The sequence below is a fragment of the Cibotium barometz genome, chromosome 6 (genome assembly GCF_041138505.1).
Source record: "Cibotium barometz isolate CiBa-2024 chromosome 6, ASM4113850v1, whole genome shotgun sequence".
Taxonomy (NCBI): Eukaryota; Viridiplantae; Streptophyta; class Polypodiopsida; order Cyatheales; family Cibotiaceae; genus Cibotium; species Cibotium barometz.
This window is the reverse complement of record NC_141051.1, coordinates 43,524,748-43,541,795: the sequence shown is the minus strand read 5'-3', so window position 1 is coordinate 43,541,795 and position 17,048 is coordinate 43,524,748. Positions and strand designations below refer to the sequence as shown.

The 17,048-nt window shown below is 43.1% G+C and overlaps 1 protein-coding gene across 2 annotated transcripts in view; it reads right to left on the bottom strand.

The window, feature by feature from the left end:
* Positions 1 to 2,300: 2,300 nt before the first annotated feature.
* LOC147637781 (S-type anion channel SLAH2-like) overlaps positions 2,301 to 17,048 on the bottom strand; it is a 28,258-nt gene continuing 13,510 nt past the window's right edge. For both annotated transcript variants that reach the window (XM_086799613.1, XM_086799614.1), the window contains exon 5: positions 2,301 to 3,155. In XM_086799613.1, the coding sequence (XP_086655739.1) occupies positions 2,738 to 3,155 (418 nt within the window). In that variant the 3' untranslated portion in view covers positions 2,301 to 2,737. The remainder of the gene's footprint in view (positions 3,156 to 17,048) is intronic.

Below are 17,048 nucleotides of genomic sequence, written 5' to 3'. Positions count from 1 at the left end.
TTCCAGGGTGAAGAAGGTGATGGAAGCTACCAGAGAGTGCATTCTGCATAGGCAACTGTGGTAATCATACATGTCGCTTAACAAAAACACACTCAAAACAGATGTACTACTTTAAATAAGAAAATTCATCACATTTAATAAAATGCATCCATGTTTTTCTCTCTCAGAGGATAATATGAATTTCATTAAGTCCATATTGCTTGTAATCTGTACCCCTCCAAAAGAGAACGTGTTCCTCATCACTAAATTGTTGAAAACGTGAAGAGATCATCACTGAGCACTCGCATTTCTGCGAGCTTCATTTACATAGCCCAAGACAACCACAGCTACAGTAACAACTATTCCCACAGCACTTGTTGGGCTAACTGCGAGATCCCTTGGAGGTCGCATAGACCAATAGATCACTGACGGGCTCCTAAATCCGAGCTCAGATAGCTTTTTGTGACACTCTGCATAGTCCTTTGAAAAAAGCATCCCCATGCTGGAAAAACACACGAATCAGGCGAGAAGCATAAATGGGCCCCTACTCTTGATGTGAGTGGACAGGTCGTCTAGCCATGCTGAGTGATGTGCATGATGATGGAGTTGCTTTGTCATTTGACTTCCACAAAATCTGCCTTTTTGTCTATATCTTTTGGACTTTGTTGTCTTTGATCATTGGAGTTATAGGCAGTTGTAAGTGATTAAAGGCAGACAGCTCACAACTGTGAATAGAGAAAGATAATAATCAATCAATAGTAAGAACTAATTTCTTAGCTTAGGGGGCACATTTGAGACTGGAGGTAGACTCAGCTTAACTGCTAGATCTCATTGGCGAACTGAACATTACAAGACACTACTCCCCTAGGGCCTAGCCATCTGATGGCAACATCATCAAAATGGATAAAGGAAGTGGATGAGAACTTATCTGTCAAAGCACCATGAGAAAATACATGGTTGTGTTACACTTTAAGAAAGCTTAAAGAAGAGGGAAATAATTCCCATCCCACTTTGAGGTGCTACACAATAGCACAATCTCCGGCGATGCCAGATATCTACAAGATGGAGTTACCTTTGCTAAGTCTAAGAACCTAGAAAATTGACAAGCTAAGGAGCCATTTTAGAGTAGAAAGTCTTATGTGCACCCTTAACATGCTTTAAGTTTAAGTAGCATAAGCACAACCAAAGAACTTGTATGATTGTTTGGCTACTAGTGTTAACTGTTTTGTTAGATTGTCAACAAACAGCATTGGGTAACCTTGCTTGAAACTTCTATACACGACCAAGGGTTCCACTAAAAGCTGACACCTCCTGCTAATGGATGGCAATCATAACCACTCTAGATTGGAAATGTTGTAAAGGCGAGGATCTCAACAAGAGTCACCTTTTGTGGCCAAACACACCAGAGATTGTTCCAAATTTCATGAAGAAAAGTGCTTAAGTTTTCTTGGAGGAAGTGTGTCGTAGAGTACTTCATAGAGCCACATAACTATATGGGCTGTTTCTAGGGCAACTATGATCTAGTCCTTCAACTCAGTAGCAATCTCTTTTGACGGTTCACGCATAGATGGTTAAGGTGGCTCGTGACTTAGGCAGAAAGCAGCAAGAAGTGATTGCTGAGGCCAATGAGTTGCAATCTTCAAGTCTTTTAAAAGGTTCATTTCAAGAAAGAAGGCACTTAAGTGGTCCATTTGAATGCTGCATGTTGACCTAAACCAACACCTTCTGTGATAGGAACTTTATGTTGCATGCATAGGTCCACCTACCCTCTCAAACCATTGCAAGGTGGGGAAAGACCATACCTATAAAAAAAAGGGCATCCCTAACTTTCCTGAATGCCAAGTTCCTACACGGGTTTCCTGCGCATCTGGCTCTCCACAAATCTGCCAGAACTGTTGAGCTCCGAATGATCTCCCATGCTGAGTCTTTTACTAAGCAATTCAATCAAAACAGAATCTACTGCTGGGTGATTATATCCGAATGGAGTCTAGGGAGCATGCAATAGAATCATAGTATATACTACTCTACAGGTAGCATAGAGAGCACCATGTTCAATGTGCCACATAAATGAACCCCACACGATGATTGCTAGACAAAAGCGATGCAATCTTAGACCATACTCTCTCAGCCTTTACAACCCCACATGCAACATTGAATGTGGTGGTAGTGCGAGGGTTACCATAATAGCCAAGCCAGTGGTTCACAAATGATCCATAAGAGAGAGAGAGAGAGAGAGAGAGAGAGAGAGAGAGAGAGAGAGAATGAAATGAAATGAAATCTGTATTAACGTCTTCGAAAGGCCAAAATGACCTATGAGACCAAAAGTTACAAATAATCTGGTCAGATGAAGAACAAATGTCAGTGGTGTGTAGCAGAAAAAAGTGAGAAAAGATCTAAAGATCTAGAGATCAAGAGTAACATGGGAAAACGGGAAATGATGATATAGCAAGGTGCAACCATGATGACATGTATAAATCGAATTCACATTTTCCCAGGATCAAATTATAATGGTACACTTGAAATACATGTCTCTCTCAGCATGATGGAAGCCAACTGCCAACAGAAAAGAAGTGCTGCACCTTTATATCAAGCTGACCTATCAACATCTTAGAAACAGCCACCACAAACCAGCCCTTTTAAGACTCCATACACATAATTCAAAATCTCCAGCCCACCCTGCAAAATAGCCTCCGGCACATAATATATCACCACAGACAGGCACTTCTTTTAAGAAAGATGAGGATACATGAAGACTACTTCAAAGTCCCATACTTCCTCGATTAGCATGCTCTTTTACCGGAAGAGGGTCAGATGCAACAGTGACCAAACCATTCTGAACGGATGCTATTAACATCCCTCCCTCTTTTGACAAGAAAAGCTTATCAGAATCATCCCCACAATTCCCCAACTTTGAAGAATCTGATTTTAACAACTTGTGCTTTCCCTTGCGCCGCCTTGTTGTGATGGCAATGGCTATGTCGTTTGGAAACAATGTGCCCATTATGGCATGGACTACTGTGGAGAAAAAAAGGCTGAACACTGTGACACTTGAAATCAAGGAAAGCGTTACTGCCATAACCTGTGTGATCGGATGCCGTATCTCCAGTGAATAATGGATTGTAGCGATGGCTGATGCGGTCATCGGAAATGTGTATGCCCACCAAGCAACAGAAAACCTGCAGGTTCCACACAACAGCAGGTTTTGGCAATGGAAGACTTTAACGACATAGTACTTGTGCTCCTATTTTTGTGAAAGTTCACAAACCTTGAACACATTCCCATGCAAGTCAGCCATCCAAAACAGCTAGATAACATGAATGTGACTAGAAAAAGTTAAGTATCTTTGGTCCTAATATGGCCCTAGAGCATTCTTGAAGATTGTGACACACCACTTACAAAGAAAATCTAGATACCTAATGTTTGTGACAAGAAAGCTGTTTTATTCATCTTTTTCCAGGGTTGTGACCACCTTAAAGCATCCAGAACCATTGTGATACCGTACAAATTAAAACCTTTCTCCTTGTGGACATCTTGCTATGAACTGCTGTGAACCAGAAGCATGTCCCATGCTAACTAGCTAGGGTTAGGGTTTACCAGAAAAATCCGCCACATTCTGAACCCTAATCTTGAAGGGACAAATAGTGTGATGCAGGCTTCCCGTCATTGTTACCCCCTTTCTTTTCATGTCTGTGTTCTTCCTGCGTCTGTGATAGCTGCTCACACCCTTCTCTTGCTCCAGCTTCCTCTGGTCACTGGTCAGCTCTCCACTGCCTTCAATGTCCCTATCCTCCCCCTTTTATCTTTTCTTTCTTTCTAATTTGTCTCACCTTCTTTTTCTTATCAGAGCCAGCACTGTAACCCCACCAGCCTCTACTCCCCCATCTACAGGCCTACCTGGCAGACCACCCTCCAGAGGAGTCACCCTGGACAGAGCCATTGCCATCTGTAGAGCAAGACGCCCACGACCACAAGGATCGCGTGCACGACTCCCTCACCATCGGCAGATTCAAGCCATCATTGCCCGCCACCGGAGGAGTTTACCGCGACGATTCAGCGGTTCAGCTTTCAGCTCTTAGCTCTCTTAGGATGTTACTGTTTTCATTCTTTCTTTCAGATTTGTTATGATGAGACATCATCATCATCAGTTGTACCTTGTTATGGTCTCATGGGCCATTTCGGCCTTTAGGAGACGTTAATATATCTCTCTTTCTTTCTTTCTTTCCTAGTTCCATTTTTGGTGCTTATTTACTGGTCAAGGGATTATACAAGACATCTGCTGCCGACGTAACACTTGAGCCTAGCACAAGTTACAACTGAGCATGCTACTGCATTCTTAGGTCACTACCCTGCCTGTCTTTATCATGCCCTCACACACATGGCAAACCTCTAGCATGTGAATTGATTTCCACCTGGATCCTATAAGAAAAGGCCCAACTACTGGATGTTGGAGCATCCAAGCACTTATCTACCTATGCTTGTGAAAGGCCCCTTATATTTTCCTCCTCAGACAAGCATGGGAAACATTTCGTTTATTTTCATGCAGTACACTTGGGCAAAGTCAAAGGTACTGAAATTAGGCCATTCAGCCAGAAACCTTGCAGGGTGTAGTGCAGCTGGGTTCGAACTCGCTATCCTGGGCGGTGAGCCAACCCATTTTGCCACTGCACTACACGCCACAGCATTTGTTTGTGGTACACTTGGGAAAGTCAATGAAATTCCTTTATGAACCTTTCAAGCTGCCACAAACGCATGCCCTCACAGATGTCTAAACATCAATATCCCAACCTAGAGGATGAAGCAATCACAATAAAAGGATTGACGTTCTTTGTGATTGATTGTGTGTTCCAATTTAGTCCAATAATGCCTGCAATGTTGCTCACACACAGCCTATGCCCTGATGTCACATTCAAAATATACATGCCCACTTGGGATTAACCATATAAGAATTTGATTGTCAATTAAGTTTAAGTAGCTTTACAAGCACCTGATTGTGACTATGAGGGAGCTTTACAAGCACCTGATTGTCAATTAAGTTTAAGTAGCTTTACAAGCACCTGATTGTGACTATGAGGGAGCTTGGTGCATCAATTTAGACACGATTACAATTGTAAAGCTTAACTGAGCCTGAGGACCACAGAGAGCAGGTCCAGCCCTCAAAAGCAGCCTGCAGACAGCAACAAAGGCAGCTCAGTCCAGAACTTCCTAATGCAGCAGATTTTAGCAGTTTGCGAGTGACTAAAGGTTTTTGCTATATTCCAAGCTTATTCAAGTGTGTGGCTAGGGGCTAATCCTAGGAATTCTCCCACGTGAAGATAACCAATTATGAGCAATCCACTCACTTAGATAGGCTTGCAATGGGAAATAAAAGCACCCTCAAGTTGCTTTATATACTAGCCCCAGAATCGTAATCCTAATGATCCCTGTATGCAGGCCGAGGTGGCCAAAAGAGTGTGAGCGACGTCACTCCGTATACTATAAATACACTGGGTGTCGTAAACCTGAATACCCTCAAGGCCTCTGAGCATATCGCCCTCCAGATATGCCACGGTATGATACTAGCAATAATCTCTCAAGTGGTGTCAATACTCAACGAAGGTGGTCTGTATCGTGACTGGGGGATATCCTGAAGCAGACATCTCTAATATGGACAAGTATAACAGGATCTGCTTTCGTGCCCTCGAAAAGAAGTTGTAGGCTAGACCGAGTTAACCATACAATAGCACCAAGATCACTACTCAAGCGATGGGCTATAGATACCCAGATCCTTTGTGCTCCTCTTCACTCCCATAAGCATGATACACTGTCCCGGATGGAGCTGGGCATTAGGACAAGAGGGGTCCACATCAAAAATAGATCTCCGGCAACCCAACTGGCTCCTCGTGTACAAGGGCCAAAGTCTCGCAAGAATCTCCTCTGAATGGGGGGTGTAATGTCATACACCTCGTCGTGAGGCCTAAGAGGGGGAACTCTCTGGCTTTGTCCAAGCATGAGCAACCTGGCATTACACAATGTAGCTAAAGAAATGCTCCTCATAGGATTAGTCACATCAGTCCATTCCCACTCACCGGGTCCCAATGTAGATATCTGATAGGGATTGCACCATATAGCTATAAGCACCACAAAGCATGAGTAACCATCATTGGGGAAGGGTCAGTATACCAACGCTTCCAGTGCGACCCACTACTCTCACCAAACGGATCAGAGCGAGGTTTGATCACCTGTACATCACATCTCTCCATCCACCATCCAAACTGAATGAAATAGAAGCCTCTTCCTCCTCCATGGCATAATGCCTTTACAGAAGTTTATTGGCAGAAAACCACACATGGCACACTTAATGTATGGCTCACATACCGGTGATCTAGTGGTTAGGTATAGTTGCATCAGTCTATGTGATCCATCAGTGACTTCCTCTGAGATGCTAGGTAGATACTTCTCTCTGATCATCTAGAAGACTTTTTTAAGTTCTTCCAGTCAAGTATTGCCGCTGCACATCCCTCCCATCTAGGCCACTAGATACATCTTGCTACACCCAAGGGTCTACCAAGATCATCTCTGATAAAATCGTTCCAGATAATGGGCTGTCTATTAGCTTCATCTACTGAGCTGGGGGCTATGACATAAAAATATCTGCATACTATGTAACATGGGTGCTTGCAGAAGCATGTTTAAGATTGATTGATTGTTATTAGCACACCTAATCAAAGACTTAAATCCATAGTAGAAAGAGATAACCTAATCTATCATGTATTGCTAACATGAAGTATATACGATGCTAACATGAAGAATATACAATGTTGAATAGAGATACTCAATGGTAGCACTGCTCTTGAGCTCTCAATGACTCAATGATGATGACTGACTGATCAATGAATAAATATGACTAAGGTCTAGACTCCTATTTAGTGTCTAATGTTAGTGAGTTATCTACCAACCCTAATAATAATCATTAGGCAAAATTTGGACTCGAAAAGAACCCTCTAAGAAATGCCATGTCAGCTTTTACTAAAAAAATGGACTGATGGTTAAATTTTTACAAATCAAATCAAATTGTTTCGTGAGTTAGCTACCAACCCTAATAATAATCATTAGGCAAAATTTGGACTCGAAAAGGACCCTCTAAGAAATGCCATGTCAGCTTTTACTAGAAAAATGGACTGATGGTTAAATTTTTACAAATCAAATCAAATCAAATTGTTTCGAAGATTGTTAATTAGGAATCTACTCTTTGAGATCTTTCCAATGACATATAGCATGATGGACATTTTTCAATTCAAGAAATTTCCAAATTGGTGATGGGATATCATGCCATGTCATCACCAATTTGGGAACTTCTTGAATATTAAAAATTTCCCATCATGCTATATATCATTGAAAAGATCTCGAAGAGTAGATTCCTAATCTACAATCTCCAGGCGGGGGGGGAGGGGGGAATGATTTGATTTGTAAAAATTTAACCATCAGTTCATTTTTCTAGAAAAAGCTGATATGACATTTCTTAGAGGGTCCTTTTTGAGTCCAAATTTACTTGATGTTCCAACTAAGTGTGTTCACACAATAATCCAATTACTCTCCCACAACTTGGTTGCTCAGTGGGCACCTCGACAATATTACAATGAAATGGCACAATAGCCCTTAAACACACATGAATCCGGCCATGTACTCGACCTTTGAGCTGGCCAAAAGGTCTCCCAATTTTACATATGATGTGACAAAATCCGCAAGGTTTCCCATGTAGAAGAATTGTGTCAAATGCAGAAGTTCTACATAGGGACACTTGATGCAAGAACAATCAACATAGATAGAGAATAGAGAGAGAGAGAGAGAGAGAGAGAGATGGCTGTGTTTTCAGTATATTCATAAGAGTATAAAGGGATACAATGTCTTTGGCCTTAGGCCTTCTCAAAAGGACGGGGTAAAGAAAACCCTACTCTAGGACCTACTCCATCAAGGAGTGAGACAATCAACAATGAGCAAGGAGATGCCTTTTATAGGCTCAAACATGCCCAAGAAGCTGGCCGACTAGTCGACCACAGTAGAAAATCCCAAAAAAAATCCTATATGCTGCCAACCTGCCCCAGAGGGACTCCAAATTTGGCCAGCAAGGTCCCTCGACTATTTTCTATGCTTGTCTGGCCTTGGCATGAGCCCTAATCTAGCTATTTATTTGCTGCCTATCAAGGTTAGCCTTGGATTATGAGCCATGTACATGTGCGCTGTCACCATTTGGTCCATCTCCATTTCTGGAGCCACTTCTATGGGACTGTCACTCCATAGAGCGGCCAGATTTTGTGCCATGTTCACATGGGGCTAGGCCAGTATCCCATGTGAAAGGGCCAGTCTTTCAGTGTCACATGGATAGGAGCCAGATTCGTGCAACCCTGTGTGTGACCAGTACTGCATCACATGGACGGAAACCAGTTTCGTGCCACCCGTGTGTGACCTGCTTCGTGCTGTATGGACGGGAACCTGTTGGTGCCACCCGTGTACGGCCAGGATGGCGTCTTACCTATGGGATTGTCACCAATTTTGTGCCCGACAGGAACTCTTTGTACAAGTTTCATGAAAGGGAGATTTCGTCCATTACATGTGCACATGCATCTATGACTGCATGCATAAACTTGTTTTCGCATGATTTATTTGCGTGTGTTTGCCTGTTTTGCCATGCCAGTACACTGGACGGGGACGCCCCCATTGTACCGTGGGAGTGTTGCTTACTAACACATTGGTGTGGCATGTGAACAAGTGGTAAGTATTACCATTTTGGCCTTTTTTTAAATGTAAAATCCATAAGCTATGGTCACTTTAATATTTATAAGCTAATGTGTTCACACACATTTAAAAGAGGGGCTAGAAATTTTCTAGTATCGGTGCCCATAGTATTAAATAGATATTAAGGTTATATAACCTTTGAAAAAGGTTTTGCATGAAACATTTTAGTATTCTTCCCACGTGGGTGGCTGGCTTCACTTTTCTCTCCATCGCCTGCTGAAATTCTGTTGTTCTGTACCCGCCTCCCTGTTGTACCCGCCTCTCACCTACACATGTGAGCTGTACGGCTACTGTAAACTGTACCTACTTGTGCTGAATCTGTTGTACCTTGTACCTAGCTGATTGTACCTGTTGCAAGTACTATACCTGATGTACCTTGTACCTAGCTAATTGTACCTATTGCAAGTACTGTACCTACTATACCTTGTACCTAGCTGATTGTACTTGCTGCAAGTACTATACCTGTTGTACCTTGTACCTACTACAAGTATTGTACCTTTTGTACCTTGTACTTGGTTGATTGTACCTGCACACGTGTGATGTACCTACTGTACTTGAATTGTACCTGATGTACCTGAATTGTACTTGTTGTTCCAGGTGCCTCATGTTTCTTATTTGTGTAAACCTAAAATTTGTTAAATTAAGTTCAGAGATTTCTTTTAAGTTTTGTGCAGAGCAGGAACAAAGTATGTTTATGCTAGCCATGCTTGGGAAGTTTTCCTAGTGTGGTTAGTTTTTCCCTGTGTGGTGGTGCTAACCGCGCCCTCAAAACTTCTAAGAGCCGGTGAAGGTTAGACACACTAGGAAATATGGGAGCAAAGCTTATCTAGGAGAACCAGGCAAAGTTCCCTCCACGGTGTACCCCTTTGCCTGTGTTAGTACGGGCGTGCCTGTTGGTGCACGATCCCAGAAGACTAGTGAAAGGTAGGTGTGCACCCAGTGAAGGGAGGAGTGTGCCTGTGATTTGGGACTTCTTCGACTGTCCAGACTTCATCGCCAAGTACCCAATTTGTTTGAGTTATATTCACTCCATGTGAGGAGAAATCTGGCCTATTGGCCCGTGACACTTATACATATAAATACTCCAAGAAATACAAATGTATTGAGGGGGGGACCGGCCCCTTCCGGCCCCCGTGTTGGTGTCAAGTGTTATTGGTCATTTTCAGTTTTAATGTTGCTAATAATGTCCATTGTTGATATTAGTCAAGTGTTCTAAAAATGTGTATTTTGTCTTCCGATTTGTAGGCCTCCAGTAGGGAGCAGTTACATTGGTATCAGAGCCCGGTCGTCTCTCTTTCTCAAGAGGAGACACGGTGTTTTGAGATTGGAAGCATACACGGACACTTGACTCAATGAACAGCCAAGGCAATCCTTTGGGGATGCCAGATTCTAGAGGTCAATCAAGTGCTTCACGTGATTCTGATGCATTGCTTGGTAGGCACAAGCCTCTTGAGAGAGGTTATGACAATGCATTCATGGGACAGCCATCCCGTGGAAAAGAGCATATGCATGAAGATGGGCCCAATGCCTTGAGGGCTGAATTGGAGCACATGAAGAAGCTTTTGCAGGCAAAGGAGCAAGAGCTGAAATTTCTGCATGAAGATCCCCATGTACAAAGTGTCATTGAAGCAAGGAAAGCTAATGCTATGGTGGATATGACCTTTGAGTCCATGGCTCGTGAAGTGGGCAAGAAGCCAAGGGAGTTGGCACTCTCCTATCTCATCCGCAAGGGTGATCTCAAGGAAGGAGAGGATGGAGAGCTAGTATTCAAGAATCCACCTCGTTTGAAGCAAGGAGACCCAGCATCTCAAGGGTTGAGGTCTTTTATACACAAGGAAGAGGTATCGGTCACTTTTCGCCATGCATCTACTCTTCATGGGACAGGAGGCAACAAGTATGTGCATATTGGAGTTAGTGGGCCACATGATGGCCTTGTGGATTCAAAGAAGGTATATCATGGAGAGTGGTCGGCATGCAAGCCGAAAGACTTTGCCCATTGAATTGTCTCGAGGTGAGACATTGCATCATTTGGGGAGGTCACATGCATCGGGGCCACAGGTTCATAATGCACATGCCACCGCGCCTCTTGAAACATCTTTGATTACCCATGAAGCCCATGCAGAGAGGGTTGCCCCGTTGGATAAGGGGAAGAGAAAAAGAGAAGAACATGTACCACATCCCAAGAAGCTCAAGGAGTTCAAGGCAGGGGACAAGTCCGTGAAATTTGATGCCTTTCATAGAGAGTATGATGCCTCTAAGGTGCTAGCTTTTGTGGCACAGTTTGACATTGCTTTTAGTGATGAGGACTTCACTGAGAAGTCCAAAATTCGTCATGCAAGCATGTTCTTGAATGGAATAGCTGCCCATTGGTGGATTACTGAAAAGACCACCAAAGATCCCAATTGTACTTGGAAAGAGTTTAAGGACAGATTTTATGCCCAATTCTTGTCTCCTAATGTGGAGCAAACTCTCACCCAAAAGTGGGATAGACTTGAGCAAAAAGATAAATGAAAGTGTGCAACAGTATGTCAGTAAGTTTTGGAAAGTGTTGCTTGAGGTAACTCCCTTTATGCAACTTTGCGAAGATGAAAGGAAGAAGAAGTTTTGCCCCGGATTGCAACCAGCTTATCGTTCGGGCATTGAATTGCATCCGAAACACACTCTTCAGCAACTCATAGCATCTGTTCTTGCTACGGAGCAATTGGTGCTTAAAATTAAGCAAGATCAGGGAGGTTCCAAGGGCAAAGAGAGGGCTGTCCCAAACCTGCAAAAAAGTGGACAGCCACCTAAAAAGAGCTTCCAGGAAGCCCAAAAGGGTGGTAAAGCTGAAAGAACCCCATCCAAAGACATTGCATCAAAGAAGAACAAATTTGGCTTAACCCCCGAGCAAAGGGAGCAATATACCAAAGAGAAAAAATGCTTTTCTTGTGGTAGTAAAGAGCACATGTTTAGGCAATGCCCTACCCACAAGCAAAAGCATAAGGACAAGCCACCAAAGGCAAATGTGCATGCCATACCTGATGTGCAGAGTACCACCGAGCATGATAGCAAAGAGAGAGTGGTATGCAAAGCTTGGAGACAAATCAAGGATCAGCCCGCTCTATTCATGTTTGATGATTATGCAACAGATAATTTCATCTCTACACAGATGGTAGCCACCTTGGGCATAGAGATTGGGAACATGGGACCCCAAATTGAAGCAGAGGCAACTTTTGTGGGCAAAGAGGTGCAGGTCACGCCTCTTATTGAAAAGTTGCGCATTCATATACAGGGTTATTTGGCTCATGAGCACTTCTTTATTTCCCCACTCAATGGATGTGATGTATTACTTGGCAAGCCTTGGCATCATCAGCTTGAGCCTCGCAAAGAATATAAAACCAACACGATCACATTTATGCATAGAGGCCGCATGCATGTTATTGATGCTCGCAAGGAAGGGGATTCCATCCCAATTGTATCTCACATCCAAATTAATAAGGCAATGAAAAAAAAGTCTTTCCGCGTACTTGGTTTTTGTTCATGACAAAATTAAACAAAGTAATGTGAATGTGGATGTATTAACTCAAGATAGGCTGAGTTTTCTTAATGCATATAAAGATTGTTTTGCCAATGCATTGCCAGGAAAGCTACCACCTGAGAAGCCTGAGGATCATTGCATAGATCTTGTGCCAGGTAATTCCCCACCTAACAAACCCGCATATCGTGTGAGTGCTGCACAACAAGAGGAGATTATGAAGCAAGTTAATGAGCTCTTAGAAAAGGGTTTGGTTCAGCCAAGCTTCTCACCCTTTTGTTCTCCCGTACTTCTTGTGCAAAAGAAGGATGGCTCTTTTCGCATGTGCGTGGATTATCGAGCTCTAAACAAGCTCACCATCAAGAACAGGTTCCCAATCCCACGCATAGATGACATCTTGGATAAGCTTGATGATTCGGCTTGTTTCAGTCATACACATTTGAAGAGTGATTACCACCAGATTCGTGTGGTACCCTAGGATGTCCATAAGACTGCATTCAGGACAGCTTTTGAATTGTATGAATTCTTGGTAATGCCTTTTGGCCTTACCAATGCCCAACAACATTCAACCGCATGAGATGGACAGGATATTTCGACCCCATCGTAAGTTCACATGTGTATCTTTGATGACATTTTGGTTTTCTCCAAGAATGAGGAGGAGCAAAAGACTCATTTAGCTACAGTGTTTGAAGAGTTGCGAAAGCATAAACTCTTCATAAACGCTAAGAAAAGTGAGTTCTTCCTCTCAAAGATACACTATTTGGGACACATCGTATCCTAAGAGGGTGTAAGAATGGATCCTACCTAAAATTGAAACCATTCGAAATTGGCTAGAGTTGCAAAATGTACGTCAAGTGCGTAGCTTTCTGGGGTTATGTTCATACTATAGGCGATTCATCAGGCATTTTGCCAACATTGCCTCGCCATTGCATGATCTTACAAAGAAGAAAGCCACCTTCAAATCGACGTCGCATGAGCAAGATGCCTTCTTGCAACTCAAAAAGCTATCATTTGTGGGCCCATGTTGATTGTTCCCGACTTGCAAAAGCCATTCACGGTGGAATGTGATTTATGTGGAAATTGTATAGAGGCTGTCCTAGATCAAGAGGGTCATGCAATTGCTTATGAAAGCCGTCGATTGCATGATGCCGAGATCCATATGGACATTTATGAAAAAGAGCTCTTAGCTGTAATTCATGCCTTAAAGATATGGAAGCATAATCTTCTTGGGGCTGAATTTGTAGTCAAGACAGATCATCAAAGCTTGAGGTAACTTTTTATCTCAAACTAAGCTCTCGAAGAAGTAAATGAGGATGGCAAACTTTCTTTCCATGTTTCATTTTCAGATTGTACATACTCCGAGAAAGAAGAATTTGGTGGCATATGCTTTGTCCAGGAAGCCTTATATAGCTGCAGTTTCACTGGCTTCTCATGGAGACTTATCTGCCATGCGTGATTTGTATCAATTGGATGTTGATTTTTCCCATTTATGGACTGATTTGATGGCTGGTCACTCGCATGCCAATTATGTGATCAAAGAGGGTTATCTTATGAAGGATAACTGCTTATGTGTCGTGAACGGTGAAGGATATGCGTCCAAAGGTTATGGAGGAATGTCACGCCCCACCTTATGCTAGTCATAGAGGTATTTTACCTACGACATGCATGATCGAAAGATATTTCTTTTGGCCAAGCATGCGTAAAGACATTGAGGCATATGTACGTGCATGTATTACTTGCCAAAAGGTGAAATTTGATAGGCAAAAGCCTCCAGGTTTGCTTCAGCCATTGCATATTCCCTCGTAGCCATAGGAAAGCATTACTATGAACTTCATTATGGATTTGCCTAGATCCCAGCATGGGACTGATGCTATTTGGACCATTGTGGACAAGTTTAGCAAGCAAGCTCACTTCTTGCCCGTCAAGAAATCCATTAAAGTTGATCATATGGTGATGCTTTTTCTTGCTCACATCTTCAAGCATCATGGCACGCCTAAGTCCATTGCTGGGGATAGAGATCCCAGGACTACGAGCCTCTTTTGGAGGGCTTTATTTGATAACATGGGCACTAAGCTTGAGTTCCCATCGGCTTATCACCCCCAAACGGATGGCCAAAGTGAAGCTGCGAATTCAGCCGTGTTGGATTTATTGAAGTGTTATGTGGCAGATCAAAAGAGTGCGTGGGAGAAGTATCTTCCACTTGTAGAGTTTGCCTACAACAACATAGTTCATGCCTCCACAGGAAAGGCCCCGTTTGAGATTATTTATGGCAGAGTGGCCTTGCCACCCATCCTTCGTACAAAGGATGAGATTTTTGCAACTGATGAGTATGTGCGTGACTTGGATGTAGCCTTTTCTCAGGTGCGGATAGCCATTGCAAGGTCACAAGAGACAAGCATAAGAGGACTGCTGATAAGCATAGAAGAGACATGCAAGTCAAGCAAGGTGATTGGGTATTGCTGAAATTTGAGAAAGCTAGGCTTTGGAAGAGGCCAGGACGAGAGGGATCATATCCAAAGCTTTCTACTCGATATTATGGACCCTTCAAAGTGGTTGACAAGATCAATGAAGTGTCCTTCAGGCTTGCTTAACCCAACCATTAGAAGATTCACAATGCTTTTCATGTGACTCTTTTGCGGAAGTATGTGGAGCCAAATCCATAGGAGCCTGTCACAGAAGATCCGCCAGAAGTTGATGAGCTTGAGGAGATCCTCCAGCCAGAGCAGATTGTATTTCACGAGGAGAGAAAGTTACCACATGGGAAGCTTTCCAGGAGATATCTTGTGAAATTTAAAAATTATTTGCCAATTGATGCAAAGTGGATAGACAAGGATTATTTTGCTGACTACCCTCAGCTTTTGCAGGCATATCTTGAGGCTTTTCACTCGAGGACAGCTATTTAGAAGCCCGCGGGGATGTCACCATTTGGTCCATCTCCATTTCTAGAGCCACTTCTATGGGTCTGTCACTCCATAGAGCGGCCAAATTTGTGCCATGTTCACATGGGACCAAGCCGGTGTCCCATGTAAAAGGGCCAGTCTTTCGGTGTCACATGAATGGGAGCCAGATTCGTGCCACCTACGTGTGACTAGTACTGCGTCACATGGATGGGAACGAGTTTTATGCCACCCGTGTGTGACTTGCTTCGTGCTATATGGACGGGAGCCTATTGGTGTCACCAGTGTACGGCCAGGATGGCGTCTTACCTATGGGATTATCACTCTATAGGAAGACCAGGACATATATTCATATATCTGTCAGGGCCGTTTTGTGCCCGACAAGAACTCTTTGTACAAGTTTCATGAAAGGGAGATTTCATCCATTACATGTGCACATGCATTTATGACTGCATGCATAAACTTGTTTTCGCATGATTTGTTTGCGTGTGTTTGCATGTTTTGCCATGCCAGTACACTGGACGGGGACGCCCCCAGTGTACCGTGGGAGTGCTGCTTGCTAACACATTGGTGTGGCATGTGAACAAATGGTAAGTATTACCATTTTGGCCCTTTTTAAAATGTAAAACTTTAATATTTAGAAGCTAATGTGTTCACACATTTAAAAGAGGGGCCGGACATTTTCTAGTGTAGGTGCCCATAGTATTAAATAGGTATTAAGGTTATATAACCTTTGGAAAAGGTTTTGCATGAAACATTTTAGTATTTTTCCCACATGGGTGGCTGGCTTCACTTTTCTCTCCATCACTTGCTGAAATTCTGCTATTCTGTACCCACCTCCCTGCTGTACCCACCTCTCACCTGCACATGTGAGCTGTATGGCTGCTGTAAACTGTACCCGCTTATGCTGAATCTGTTGTACCTGCTGCCCATGTGCTGAATCTGCTATAACTGCTGCAAGTACTGTACTTGATGTACCTTGTACTTGGCTGATTGTACCTGCTGCAAGTATTGTACTTGTACCTTGTACCTGGTTGATTGTACCTCTTGCAAGTATTGTACTTGCTATACCTTATACTTGGTTGATTGTACCTGCACACATGTGATGTACTTGTTGTACCTGAATTGTACCTGTTGTACCTAAATTGTACTCGCTGTACTAGATGCCTCATGTTTCTTATTTGTGTAAACCTAAAATTTGTTAAATTAAGTTCAGAGATTTCTTGAAGTTTTGTGCAGAGCAGGAACAAAGCATGTTTATGCTAGCCATGCTCAGGAAGTTTTCCTAGTGTGGTTAGTTTTCCCTGTGTGGTGGTGCTAACCGCGCCCTCAGAACTTCTGAGAGCCAGTGAAGGTTAGACACACTAGGGAATCTGGGAGAAAAGCTTATTTGGGAGAACCACGCAAAGTTCCCTCCGCGGTGTACCCCTTTGCTTGTGTTAGTACGGGCGTGCCTGTTGGTACACGGTCTCGGAAAACCAGTGAAAGGCTAGTGTGCACCCAATGAAGGGGGGAGTGTGCCTGTGATTTGGGACTTCTTTGACTTCCAGACTTCATCGACAAGTACCCAATTCGTTTGAGTTGTATTCACTCCATGTGAGGAGAAATCTAGTCTATTGGCCTGTGACACTTGTACATATAAATACTCCAAGAAATACAAATGTATTGAGGGGGGGGCAGCCCTTTCCGGCCCCAGTGTTGGTGTCAAGTTTTATTGGTCATTTTCAGTTTTAATGTTGCTAATAATGTCCATTGTTCATATTAGTTAAGTATTCTAAAAATGTGAATTTTGTCTTCCGATTTGTAGGCCTCCAGTAGGGAGCGGTTACATGCGCACATGACATTCCCTCCTGTTAAACTTGTTAAACTTGATGACGAGATTCCAA